This window comes from Rhinolophus ferrumequinum, chromosome 19 (genome assembly GCF_004115265.2).
Source record: "Rhinolophus ferrumequinum isolate MPI-CBG mRhiFer1 chromosome 19, mRhiFer1_v1.p, whole genome shotgun sequence".
Classification (NCBI taxonomy): Eukaryota; Metazoa; Chordata; class Mammalia; order Chiroptera; family Rhinolophidae; genus Rhinolophus; species Rhinolophus ferrumequinum.
In genome coordinates this window covers 8187375-8201375 of record NC_046302.1, presented here as the reverse complement: position 1 = coordinate 8201375, position 14001 = coordinate 8187375, and the positions used below count along the sequence as shown (strand labels likewise).

The window sequence follows — 14001 nt, the reverse complement described above, 5'->3', positions numbered from 1 at the left end:
GATGAAGAGATAAATGTTTCTCTTTTACATTCCCAGAGTGTTCATAAACCAGAAATGAATCAACTGTGTTTTCTGAACATGAGTTAATATATTTTCTAACTGGAAATTGTTTACCAAAATATTATCTATTTTCAAAGACTGAAGTTTCCCTGGAAAGGATTTAAGTGCTGCCCAGTTTTGGGTGGTATGTGCACAGTCCTCACATAATGCACTGTCCTGGGATTGGCACCCTTTTGGAAATCACAGTTTCGGACCTACTTTACCCCCATAGCCTGGGGCTAATTCTCTTCCATGCATTTCCACCCAGCATTGTTCATTTTTTTTCTTGGGTTCTTATACCATTGAACATTAAAAGTTTCCTCTTTGAGTTAAAATATAAGAAGAATTCTTGGCCAAGAAAATTGTTATACATTTGAGTTTTTAAATTGGTGTAGGAAAACACAAAGAATATTCTGCTGTTTACTTATTACAGTGTTAAAAATCAAAACCAAAAATCCTGATGGTCTTCCTTATGAAACTATTCTCTCTGCCTGTCTCTGTAATCGTAACTTGAAAGGCAAGGTAAAGAGACTTAATGTCAGTTTTTGGTCCTCAACGTGCTTTGCCTTTGTTCCTTCCTTCATACATTTGCTCTCTCGGGCCCTATATGTGATGCTCCTCCTTTCTTCCCTGCAAGCCTTAATTCCCTCAAGGTCCAATTCAAATCTTTTCCCTTCATGAAGTCTTTATCTGCCCCAACTCTCACCAATGAGGTTACTTATGTTCTCCTGTATCATTTTGACATTTGAATGTATTCTCTGTTTAAATGATTCTCCAAGTGTTTCAGGTATACACCTATTCTCTTGTGAGACTAAGGTCTCTGAGAGTAGATCTTTTTCTGTCCTATTCCCCATAAAGCTGAGACTAGTAAATAGGATAGAGCCAAATTAAAAGTTTCGAATTTGGACCTTCAACCTTATTTCATGATATTGCAGGAGATAATATTTCAGAGGGTTCTCTAGATAAAAAATGTAGTCGCTTTTCTATGGGAACGTAAGTTTGCATAGGACCAGCCAGTTGGATAGGCCTAGTATCTCTCCTTTCATTTATTCAACAAATATATCCTCTTTTGTGGGTCAGGTGCCACGCTAGGCAACGGGAACAAAACAAACGGATAGTCAAGTGGGGAAACAGGCTTTGGGCACAAGGTCAAATAGATGTATAATTACACATTATAATAAATGCTACCAAGCAAAAGAACAAGGACTGTGGGGATAATGACAGGTGGGGACTTTAGATTAAGTGAGAAGATCTCCCCAAGTAAATGGTTTTAAACTGGACGTGAAAAATGAGAAGAGGACAGTTGGCCAAAGTGCTCAGGAAGGGCTGTCGAGCCGAGTGAACACCAAGAGCTGAGTTCCTGAGGAAGGAAGTGGTGTGATGGGTTTAAGGAAGAGAAAGGAAGGTGAGAGGCTGCAAGGTGGGGGCTTAGGGGCAGCAGTGGGAGGTGAGCTTAGAGACTGAGCCCTGTCCTTGCTTGGCCTGGTAATGGGAAGCAGGGGGTGATATTTTGAATGCAACTAGAAGCTACTCAAGTGTTTAAAGCATGAATGTGGCTTATCCAATTTACATTGACCAAAAGATCACCCTGGAGAACGTCTGGGAGGAGGAAAGCTTGGAAAAGGTTTACCCAGTTAGGATGCCATTGTAGTAATCTAGGAGAGAGGATTACTAGGGTAGAAAGAAGTGGACATGAATTTGAGAAATTTTGGAAATAGAACCAATAACACTGAGTAGTGGGTTGGGAATGGGGAACAAGGAAAAGTGACACTGAGACGCACTCCCAGCATTTCCTTTCCTGGAATGAGGAAGATTGGCACAGGAGCAAGTTCTCTTGGGGCTGGATTGATTCTGAGCCTGGCAGGCTGGATTCTGGAGTGTGAGGAACACAAGCTTTGGTTTGTGGATTTTAATCATTCAACTCAAATACCTTTTTTAACTCTCCCTGAGGGCTAAAAGAGGTGCTGCCGCAAGCTCACCAGAAAAATGTCTGGACTGGGGTGGGACCTCGGCCAGACAGCTGTGCTTTTGCTCCACCGAATTTGAATGCAGAATGTAAAGAAAAGAACACCAGGCTTTCTTCTGAAAAATCACACCTGGAGACATTGTTTGTTTGTTGTTAGTTTGAGAATTAGGTGAGAAATACTTATTTTTTAAAGTGAATATAATTAGAGGTACAAGCATATTGATTTGGAAAAATTAGAATAGGGTGTTAATCTGAGGGAGAGGAAGTTAAGACTCATAGGCAGTAATCATGTCTTGTTCTGGAATCATTTCTTGCAGAGTGTTAGCTATTTTAAGTGCACTGTACTTTTGAAATTCCTTAGGTAGTTACTTTTGGTTTAGAGCAGATTAAAGAAATTAAAAAACAAAATGTTTGCAAATTTCATAATACTGTAGCAGCTGTCAAATGAAGGTAGCTATTATTTGCTGACATAAAAAAGATACATTGTTCAGTGTGAAGCAGAAGTTAAACTAGTTTGTATTATATCCTGGTTTCATAAATCTGTGAACCATATAATACATAATAGTAAATAATATATGCTTCTGGGTAAAGATTGGAAAGATCCATGCACATTAAAATGTTAACAATGGTTGTTTCATGGTGATGACATTCCAGGGAACTGAGAAAAAAAGACTTTATTCTGGAAACATTTAAACATATACCCCAGTAAACCAAGTAACATAATAAACCGTCATGTACTCATAACCAACCAAGCTGGTTTCATCTCTACCTCTCACTCCCTCACACCCTTCTGCCTGTATTATTTTGGAAGGAATCCCAGACATTTCATCTGTAAATATCAGTATATAACCTTTTTTAATATAATAACAATTACATTATCACATTAATAATCTTAATGCTATTATATTAATATCAAATATTCAGTGTTCAGATTTCCAAATAGTTCATAATTGTCGTAAATGTTTTTTGTTTGCATTTTGCATTGCAGTCCAATTGTTGGAATCAGTAAGCAAATTAAGTTTCATACACAGCGATTAGTTGATATGAGGTATGATCAAAAAATACTATGAACATTTAAATAAAAAGAATTACAGTAAAAGACACATTGCCATTAATCCCCCTCAAAATACTCCCCTTCGCTTCCAACACACTTATCCCATCATTCTTATCACTTTCTGAAGCAGTTCTGGAGTCCTCTTTCGTGAGTGTCTTTACAAGCATTTAAGAAACGATGTGCATAGAAAACTGCCTGAGAAATGGGCAAACGGTTTCATCCTCCATCCTGACAACGCTCAATGTCACACACTGCTTCTGGTACAGCAATTTCTGTCAAATAAAAACATTACGGTGTGTCCTCATCCACCTTATTTACCAGGTCTGGCACGTGCAACTTCTGGCTCTTCCCCAAAGTCAAACTGACCATGAAAGGTAAAAGTTTTGAATAGATTCAGGACATTGAAGCAGCCATGACAGCACAACTAAAGACACTTACAAAAGAGGACTCCAGAACTGCTTCTGAAAGTGGCAAGACGATGGGATAAGTGTGTTTGAAGTGAGGGGGAGTATTTTGAGGTTGATTAATGGCAATGTGTCTTTTACTGTAATAATTTTTTTTAATTTAAACATTCACCGTATTTTGTGATCATACCTCGCATGTCATTTAAGCCTCTCTTAAGCAATAGGTTTCCTCTCCATCTTTCTCTGTTTTCCGTCATGCAATTTCTTTATGCGAGAAATTAGATCACTTGTCCTACAGAGTTTAAAATATAAATTTTGCTGAGTTCCATTTTATTGCTAAGTGGTTTCCCACTGCATGTATAAGCCACAATTTGTTAATCCCGTCACCTAGCATCTGGGTTGTTTTTAGCTTTTGGAAATTACAAGTAAGACTGCTCTGAGCGTTCATGTGCAAGTTTTGTGTGGGTACATAAATGCCTAGGGGTGGAATCGCTGGCCTATCTGGTAGGTAATGTTTAACCTTTTAAGAGACTGCCAGAATGTTTTCCGAAATGGTTTTAGCCTTTTACGTTCCTACCACCAACGTAGGAGTGCTCCAGGGAGTCCTTGCCAACACTTGGTATGGTCAGTTGATAAAATTGTAACCATTCTAATGGGAGTACAGTGGTATCTGCTTGTGGTTTTAATGAACATCATCCTAATGACTAATAACGGTAAGTGTCTTTTCGTTTGCTTAGTTGTAATCCTTGTGTCTTCTTTGGTGAAGTGTCTGTTCAAATTTAACCTGTTTTGTATTTAGTTGTTTGTCTTCTTATTGTTGAGTTCTAAAGATTATTTATGTATTTTGGATATATATTCTTTACCAGGTGTTTGTTTTTCAAAATTTTTTTCCAGGTTGTGGTTTGTCTTTTCATTTGCTTGACAATGAGTTTGGAAGAGCAGAAGTTTTTAATTTTGATGAAATCTAGTTTGTTAGATTTTTTTCCTTTCTGGCTTATGTTATTTTGTGTCTTATAATTTTTAAATATTAAAATAAATAATTAAAGAGATATATACAATGAAATATTATCCAGTGATTAAAAACAAATGTGCTATCAGATCACAAAAAAGACATGGAAGAACCTTAAATGCATATTACTAAGCGAAAGAAGCCAATCCAAAAAGGTTACATACTGAAGGATTCCTTCTATATGACATTCTGGAAAATGCAAAACTATGGAGACAGTAGGATCAGTGGTTGCCAAGGGCTTGGATATGGGAAGAGAGAGATTAATAGGTGAAACAGAGGATATTTAGGACAGTGAAACTATTCTGTGTGATACTGTAATGGTAGATACATGTCATTATACATTTATCAAAATCCATAGAATGTTCAACACTAAGAGTGAACCCTAAAGTAAATTGTGGACTTTAGTTAATAATAATGATCAATAATGGCTCATCAATTGGAATAAATGTTCCATACTAACGCAAGATGTTAGTAGGGAAATTGAGGGTGAGGAGCGTAGTAGATGGGAATTCTCTGTACTTTATGTTCAATCTTTTTCTATAAACTTAAAACTGCTCCAAAAAAATAGGCTGTTAATTTGAAAGAAAAAGGAAGGGTGGGGGAGATGTCTTTGAATGATAAGAAAGCCTAATGATTTTAGAGTCAGTCAAGCCCTCCATGTTGAAGATATTTGGCATTTCGGACTAACAGCCATTGGTGACGTTCCCCCTTACTTACTTCTTTGTTGGTGCATCACCTTCCTTCAGCTCCCTAGACATTTAACTTTAGGGGTTTTTTTTTTATATTTCTCTCTTCACCTTTCTACATGCAATCAGTTGTCACATTTGCCAAGTCTTTCTGCAGTGCTCTTTCCGTCTTTGTTTTCTACTTCCCTCAACTGCACCCAAATTAAGGCTCTCATTATCCCTGAACTGGACTTTCAGCAAGCCTTCTGATTGAATTCACTTCTTGTCTCCTAAGCTTTTCTGGTCCTATATGGAATGTTATCTCATTCCTCATGTCCAGACTCTGTACCAGTATCCAAGATCATCTAATAATTCCAGTATTGTCCTTTTTACAGCAACAAGAGGACATAACAGTGAGTGACCTCAAGTGTCACACATGTCTCCACCTGCCCCCATTCTGTATTCTTAGGGCAATGTTCCATGATTGTGAGCCACGACTGCAGTGTTCCGTAAAGACTCCCTCTCTAAATGGAGAGGCTTGAAGTTCATTATCAAGAGTAAATACTGTCAAGTCCTAATAAGCTTGGTCAATTTACTAATATGAACAATTCAGAAAATCAGGATCAAGAAATAGAAGTTACACAGCAACTACCAGCACCACTAACACGCAATAAAAGATAGTGAGCCAAGTAACTACTGGAACTGAAATAAAAGGAGAGAAGAATATAAACAACAAAACGATCAGGGAGGACTTTAAGTTCATGCAGGAAATGGCTGGTCCATCACACAAAGAAGGAACAGCAGCAGCTAAGCATTCTGTTTTACTTTGTTGTGTAAAAGCATTACAGCCTGCAGTCTAGAGCCATGATAAAATTTATAGACTTGGACTTTGTTTTTTCACATACTGCATTCCTGAGGAATCATTTATAAAACCTGCTTTTTCTCTAGGCTGTCAACTTTTCGGGAAAACTGAACTTCAAAAAAGAGCCTTAACTTTTCCCAAACTGAATCTTACACAATCCAAACCTTATTAAAATAAACACCCTGGCCTAGGCTTTATACTCAAGGATGACTTGTTACGGAGATTGCGTACTCAGAGGACATTTGGTAAGAGTGGAAACATGAAGACGATGCTCCGAGCCTTTTCAGATGTTTGTATATACATTTTTGTCCTATTCTATGCCCTGTGAAATTAATACTGATTCAACAGTGCTCCAAGGTGATCACCTTGGTACAAAACACTATGGCCATTTTCCAGAACTATTCTTTTGTCTCAGTACATTTAGCCTTTCAATAAGTTCCAAATCACTCAGGCCACAAGATCCTGAGCTGTTGTGTTTTCACAGTACTGTTTGCTTCCTTCTCTTTTTAAGGTGCTTGCCTCATTGGTATGACCCTTTCTTCTCTTTCTGCCTTAAAGTGGAAGTACTTACTTTCTTCTCATTGTTTGAAGTTGGAATGTGTGTGAGGCCTCCTAGGTTGAGGCAGGGTGGGTCCCAATCCTAGTAACTGAACCCTGAGTATTGACCATGGTGAGCCACTAGACAGGGGTTTCTCTCCGTGCAAACTCCATGTGAGCTGTGCCCAGAACCGTAACTGTTCACTGTCATTAGTTTTTGTCGTCTCAGTAATAGCCATATATCCGTATTGTGTAGTAGTTGTCAAGTTACTTTCCCATATTCTTTTTATAGGTGAGGAAAGAAAATCTTGGAGATATTAAATAACTTGACTGAGTTCTCTTAACTGGAATACTGACTTTCAGATTTCAAAACTCTTTCTACCAGATGAGCAAAATGAAATCGGAGGAAACTAGTAATTCTGTTTTTAGAAGTATTTTGTTCTAATGCATGAGATTTTTAAATATTCTGAAGATAAATAGAACCTGGTGACTCTAAGAAGCCAGATTCAACAACTAATTCAAAAACAGTTTAAAATGAGTAAGAGGGGAGTCTCCTTGAGGCATGGCTGAGGTCTTACTTAACTTGCATCCCAAACACTGTCTTAGGAGAGAAGTGAGAGGCAGGAAAGAGGGAGGAAGGAGGGGAAAGCAGGGAAGGGTGCTGGTGACGGGGCTGCCCCAGCATTACCATTTTGTTTTTTGTATGTTCCTTGGTTTTAGATTTTCACCCACTTCTGTGGCTGTAATGAATATCTTATGTGTACACTTTTTCTGTATTTGGGGTACTTTTCACAGGAAAAAGCTTATGACATGAGGCATGTAGAATAAGCCATGTATAGCAGGGCTAAAAGCCTAATGCTGTTTTGTAACTAACGTTAGAGTTAACAACATATGAGTAGCTTGAAGTTGATATTAGTAGAGATACTGATTTTGATATTGCCCAAAATACTCATTAGTAAATAATGCTTGTCTTAGTTAACTAGGGCAATAGCTTGCATTAATAGAATTATAATTTTTGTCCAAAAATATTTCAGATGCAAAAGCAAAAGTCCCTATACACACTCAGGAGGCACCTGAAATATTATTAATTTGAGTAACTTAAATAATGATATAACTTGACACTATCATCCCTCCAAAACCCATCACTTTATCACTTTCTTTCAAGGAGTAGCACTTGACTGGCAAGATCTGACCTAAATAAATCAGAGTATTGGTAGTCCCTGGGAACTTTCCCCTCTATTTGTAATTTAAGACTGACAAAGTAGAAGAAGCATTTTGGTTTTTTTTGTTGTTGTTAATTATAATTAATAAAAGAACACAACATGTCCAGAAGAGGAAAACACATACCTACGTTCTCATTTGCTTCTGGATTAGGAGTGAACTTTTTCAAGAATGACCCGCAAAAGCTTTGTGTAGCTTTGTTGGCAAAATGAAATGGCGAAGCAATAGCTGCAGAAATTATTACAACCTTCCCTTCTGCTCCATAATCAGATGAAGGGCCACCAATTTTGAATTTTGAATAATTGCCAATGACCTTAATTTTTATGTTTGAGCTTTGGTGATTGGCCACACCACCCAGTCCACACAGTGCATTAATACCTTTGAAATTAACTATTTCTGCCTATTTGTGGAAATAGGAACTATTTGTTGAAATGCACCTTTATTAGGGCATTTTGACTCCCTTTATGGGTCCTTTGGTAACCTCCACTTGCATTGACGGACTTAGTCTTTAGAACTATTTCCCTTCCATTTCTAATTGCTCATTATGTAGTGAACCATTATGCTAATTAGCTGATTAAAAAAGTCCTTATTTTAGAGCTAGCTTCATGCCTTTTTCATGGGGGATAGAAAAGTAGCATAGAGAGCTAATGTGATAGAGTGGGAAGAACACAGGCTTTGGGGTCCATCAGAAAAATCCAGATGTAGGATACAAAGGACTACCTGTGCCAGTAATTACTGATTTGACCTTCAGGACCTAACCTAAGGTCTCCGAGGCAAAGTACAATGGTGATGATAATGGCCATTCCATAACTTCACAGGCTTAAGTGAGGATAGTGCCTGTGAAAAGCTTTGAAAATTGTGATGTTCTAAACAAATATTTGTGATTTCCAGATTCTATTGCCTTTTTTAAGGACAACTTTATTGAGATAAAACTCACATACGTGACTACAGATAACAGTCCTGTATTATAAACTTCAAAGTTACCAAGAGACTAGATCTTAATTGTTCCCACAACAAAAAAGAAATGATAATTATGTGACATCATAGAGGTGTTCGCTCCTGCTACAGTAGTAATCATATTGCAATATATAAATGTATCAAATCAACAGGTTGTACACCTTAAACTTACATGATGTTATATATGTCAATTATCTCAATAACAATACATTTTTTGAAACTCATGTACCATACATTTCATCCATTTAAAGTGTACAATTCAATGGATTTTAGGATAGTCACAGATACGTACAACCGTCATAAGCACAGTCAGTTTTAGAATGTCTTTATTCTCTAAAAATGAAACCCCGACATCCATTAGCACTATCCTCCTCCATTGCCTTTTTAAATTCCTACTTTGTATTTATTTGCAGAGGTTCTGGAATAATTTTAAAAATTAAATTAATAAGATTACTTGTGGATGACATTAAAATACTGTTTCCTGTGAAGAGAGTCTCTTAGGGCTTTTTAGCTAATGCCCTAAGTGTATTGGCAGAGTGAAGGGTGGGGAGCTGAGTGTTAATAAATGATACTGTGAGGAAGATTACAATTCCCAATCCAGTTCTATTTTAAGAAGCAGAAAAAATGAGTACTCACTGTTACTATTGAAAGCCGGGTGCCGTGGAGCAGCTCATTGCAGTGGGGTACATCTGTGGGAAGGCTGGGGAGGAACCGTGGACTGATGTCTATACTGAGAAGGTGGATGAGAACTTCCCCCTTTTACTCAGAAGCAAGAGGTTCCAAATCTAAGGAAATCTGTGTTATCAGAAAGCTGATTTTACTTTTCCTTAACTTCAAGTCAAACATGAGTTTGACTTCATTCAGCAGAGCGACAAAGGAAAGAAAGAAAGAAGAGAAAGGAAAAGAGTTACTCCTGAAGCCCCTCTACTTTCCGTAGAGTGGAGCCGTTGAGGCACAGTCATAATCTGTGTGTGGTGTTGACTGGTAAAAAGAAACTCAAACTCGGTCTCCTTTTTGTTCCAGGTCGTCAGATCCCACCCTTGGACCCCCATGAAAATGGTAACAATGGAGCAATCAAACTTGGGAAGCAAACCACGCAAGCCAGCCGTCGGTGCTGCTGACCGGGGCCACAACCCACTGTACTTGAAGAAGCCAGAGCCACCTCCCCATGCACTGCTGAAGGACCCCCGTTCTCGGTGGCCCGGCACCTCAATTAGAGAGAAGTGAGCACTCTGGCTTGGCATCCTGGAAGACCTGCAGGGAATGAGACAGGAAATGTCCTTGGAAAAGGATTTGAGGAAACTCTGGAAAAATCCACCACATCGCCTTTCATGCATGAAATGCACACGGGAGGGAATGGAGTTAGGTAATAAGTATAGTTGAGTTTTTGTTAAAAACTTAAAAATATTCTCAATTTGTACAAAAATCTTACTGGCTTATTTTGTGTGAGATTTTAAACATAGGAAATCCATTCTGATTTCCTGTGTTCCCTAGCCAAATTCCAGTAACTTCTTCAGTGCCATTGCTTTTGTTACCTAACCAGCCTTCACTGAAAGGTTAATTTAATTTTATTTAATTTACCTTTCAGTGGAATATAATTGGACCATCACTCAAGCTGTAGACTTGAGCTGTTATAGAAGTGGAAAAAGGTGTATTAGAAACTGTTGTCTACATCTCTGACTTTTACTTGATCTAAGTTTTGGTCATTTATAAACAAACAAGCCAAATCTGACTAAAAATATTGCATGTAATTTTGGGATTGGGAGGTCTAGTTTGGAAGAGTCATTTAAGTAGTTACTGTATAAGCATGACAGATGTAGGATGTAAATATTATTCCAGAGACCACTTGGCATGTATCGCTTCCACGGCAATAAATCCCTACTCTCTTAGAGAGGTTTAATGCACAGAATATTATTTTACTAAGAGAATATGTGATAGTGTCATGTCTGGGGGAGGGAATTAACTGGAGGACATTTGAGTCTATATCGTAGGGCAAATTCTAATAATAGCAATTAATAACAGGTTACAGGAAAGCCAGCCAAGGAAAGTACCAGCACCTTAAGATTCTAGACCCCCAACTGCAAAATTGGAGAAAGGATGTGAGAAGATGCCAAACCTGGGGAGGTAGGTATTAGGGCTAATAACGGGTCTAACTCTGGAATGCCAATTAACTGACAATAGGCTTTAAGAAAACCTTCCTTTTCAAGTTCCCTGTCTGCTCAGTTAATAAAGATATAAGAATCCAAAGGCAGTAAAGGGAGAAAAGGCATGGAGAGGAAGAAAAGCTATTTCCATTCTGAATTCAAATCCTATTACTATTCTAACTTCCATAAAAACTTGATATCAAGAAGCAGTGGTTTTCCTATTATGGCTTATGCTGGGAGGTGATTCTTAAAGGAAATTCTGACCCGTGCCTTTTGTTGTGGCTAAGAAACTATAAAGAATGGTCTCAGAAATGGTTAATCATGCAGCGTGGTCCAGCCAGTACCTTCTGTGCTACGAACATTAAAGAGCTTGCAAACATTTATTGAAAACCTACAATGTAAAAGCCAGGAGAGAGACCGTGAGCTGATTACAGACCTCAAACTTGGAGTACTCAGTGCGAGTTGGCGCTTCACAGTCTTGTCAGGGCTGTGCCCTCTGTGCTCTTGACACATAGACACTGAGTCCTGCCATTGATAAAAAGGAAGAGTCCTTGGGAGACCAAGGCCAAGTTTATAGTTCTTTATGTGGACAGTAATCAAGAAAACAAGCGGAAATCACAGATTAAGGTTTTTTTAACTTAAGACTATGTTGTCAATTTGATGTTCTTACTGCTTCACCCAACTTGCAAGAGTAGTTTGACAATCTTAGAATGTGAAGGTTGGAAACATTTATTTTGGGTTCACGAGTGCCTCTGAGCATTCCCAGACGGGTACCTCAAAAAATGTTAGCAAGTGGCATTTAGATGTCTTGGCAGGGCCTTTGCAGGGGTTTTTAGGATTTTCTCCATATTATCAATATTACTTGCTAACATGATTCTGCTTGCAGGCCAAGCAATTATCATATCTCTTTCCAAAATTCAAAAATTTGGGATGAAAATTGAAATGGCCTTCCCAGGTGACATGCAAGCTTTTTTTGGAAACTTTCCTCATCCACCTGTCCACGAGAACCTGGGTTCATCTCTACACAGCCTTTCAGGTTGCCTAGCTAAGTTGGTATGCATCCCAGTGGAGTTACGCAGCTGTGGGCTGGGTCTCTGATGGTTGCATCCTGCATAAAACGTCTGGTCTTATCCACACGTAAGAGATAACTACGAACAAACCCATGGTTTTATTTCAGAAATACATGAGGGTGTGAAGCCACTCTTTTCTCTTTCTGTACTGCCTTCCCTATTCAAGCCAGTCAGCTGAGAACATATATAATAATGATTACTTGGAGCAATGGGTGAAGAAAGTAGGTGGCACTTGGGCACACAAGCCTTCATATAAACAGTCTTTTCTGCAGGTAGATGTTTGAGCCTTGTCCAGGCTTTCTTATCTTCCTTTATTCTGCCTTGAGATTACTTTCTGGATGTTCTAATAATTGAACTATAACCAAGTAATAGTATGTAAAGGCCTGGAAATTACTGTTGCTCCAAAATGTCTAGTAGCTTCATGTGATGTAGAATCGTCCACATAATTTCCCCAAATTTGCTTTTTCTTCTCTGTTTTTTTTTTCTTCTTTCATGTGCGGTATGTTTATATGTGTAAATATGTTTTCATATTTGTTACGCCAACATATAATCCATTTCACTGGCTGAGTTTGGCTCATGACTGTGTGTTATATAATGTAGGCGTAAGTTGTCATTGGGATTATTGCCCAGTGGAAAGCCATAAGATGGCAGTAGAATTATGCAGACTTTTTTTGTAGGTACATAATTGACTTGCCATTTTATAATTGAAAATGGTACACTAGGGTGCTGAATATGACGTTACCTTGTAGACTATGAAAGGTTGAAGACTTAAAACTATAACCTTTAGCCAACAAAAGGGCTGTGCCCCAATCAGAATTGAATTCATTTTCTGAGGGAGGTTTGGATGACTGAAGTACTTCCTCTAAGATCAAGGAATATGGCACGTGATGCCTCATTGAGGTCCTTGTAGGGACTCCACTTCTCATGGCTTTGTAATGCTCATAGCAAGTTGAATAATGAGCTAGCTTATAAAAGAAAAGTCTCTGAGCTGTATTCAGACCTGTTTGTTATCTAGTTTACTCTTTCAACCATCATCGTTGAAACCAGACCCAGTGATCCAATGTCAGTGCTCTGTTGTGTAAACCACTCCTTTTTTCTCGTGTTTTTATAAAGGGCTTCTGTCTGGGCTGGACCCAGTTCTCGCATATAGAAGATGCTGCTGCAGACAATTAGGACCTTTCCACCTTGTATTCTATAGTAAAGCATTGCCTCAACATCGCCCAATTGTATCTGTTATTTTTGGTTTAACACACATTGATTCATACTAATAAATATTTTAAGTTTTACCAAATTTGTCTTTTTCTTACTATAATGTTCAGTAGAATACTTTTTAAAAAAATTACAGCCACCTCAGAATAAAGAATGGTGATTCCTCAGAGAAACTTGTGTACCTATACATATAAAGACAGCTATAAAGATGTTCTCTGGCACTGTGCAATAGCAAAACATTGTCTTCTCCTAATGAAATTGATAAATAAAAGGTGGCACAGCCAAGTGATGGAAACAATAGGGTAACTAAAATGAGTGCAAGATCTATCATGCATCAATATATATCTCAAAACAGAATGTGAAGTGCAGGGCGACCATACTGCACACGCCTAGGGGAGCCACCCTCATAGTGGTCTGCATGAGTGGAGTCCACAGCCTGACCAACAGGGCTGTGCCCCCGGCTGAGTGAATAAAGCAAGCTGAATAAATACAAAAGCATGTAAATTAACACAAAACAATAATGTGTGTTGTTTACCAATATGTCTGTAAAAATAGAGGAAGAAGTAAAAGGAAAAACATCAGCTTCATGGTGGTGCTTACCTTTGGGGAGGTAGGGAAGTAAAAAGGATCAGGGAGGGAAACAGAGGGCATTTAACTATCAGTTATTTTTATTTAGTTCATGATAGAAAAACCTGATGCCAATATGACAAAATGATAGCATTTGGTACTTTCAACGTGTTTTATATTAGTCTTTATAGTTTGCTGTATTAAATTTTTTCAAAAAGGTAGGATATGGAGACAAACAATGAAGGATTAGACTGACTTCTTAAATATGCCAGAAGGATTTCGTAAGTGTAACCACCA

At 38.2% G+C, this 14001-nt stretch overlaps 1 protein-coding gene across 3 annotated transcripts in view; it reads left to right on the top strand.

Moving 5' to 3' along the window:
• The window catches only part of RAB31 (RAB31, member RAS oncogene family), a 120587-nt gene extending 107373 nt beyond the window's left edge, over positions 1-13214 (top strand). For 2 of the 3 annotated variants that reach the window (XM_033087328.1, XM_033087329.1), the window contains one exon: positions 9738-10409. In XM_033087328.1, the coding sequence (XP_032943219.1) occupies positions 9738-9835 (98 nt within the window). In that variant the 3' untranslated portion in view covers positions 9836-10409. Of the gene's footprint in view, positions 1-9737; positions 10410-10736 lie in introns of those variants that run through there. The other variant, XR_004421055.1, reaches the window with a different exon arrangement.
• The last annotated feature ends 787 nt before the right edge of the window (positions 13215-14001 follow it).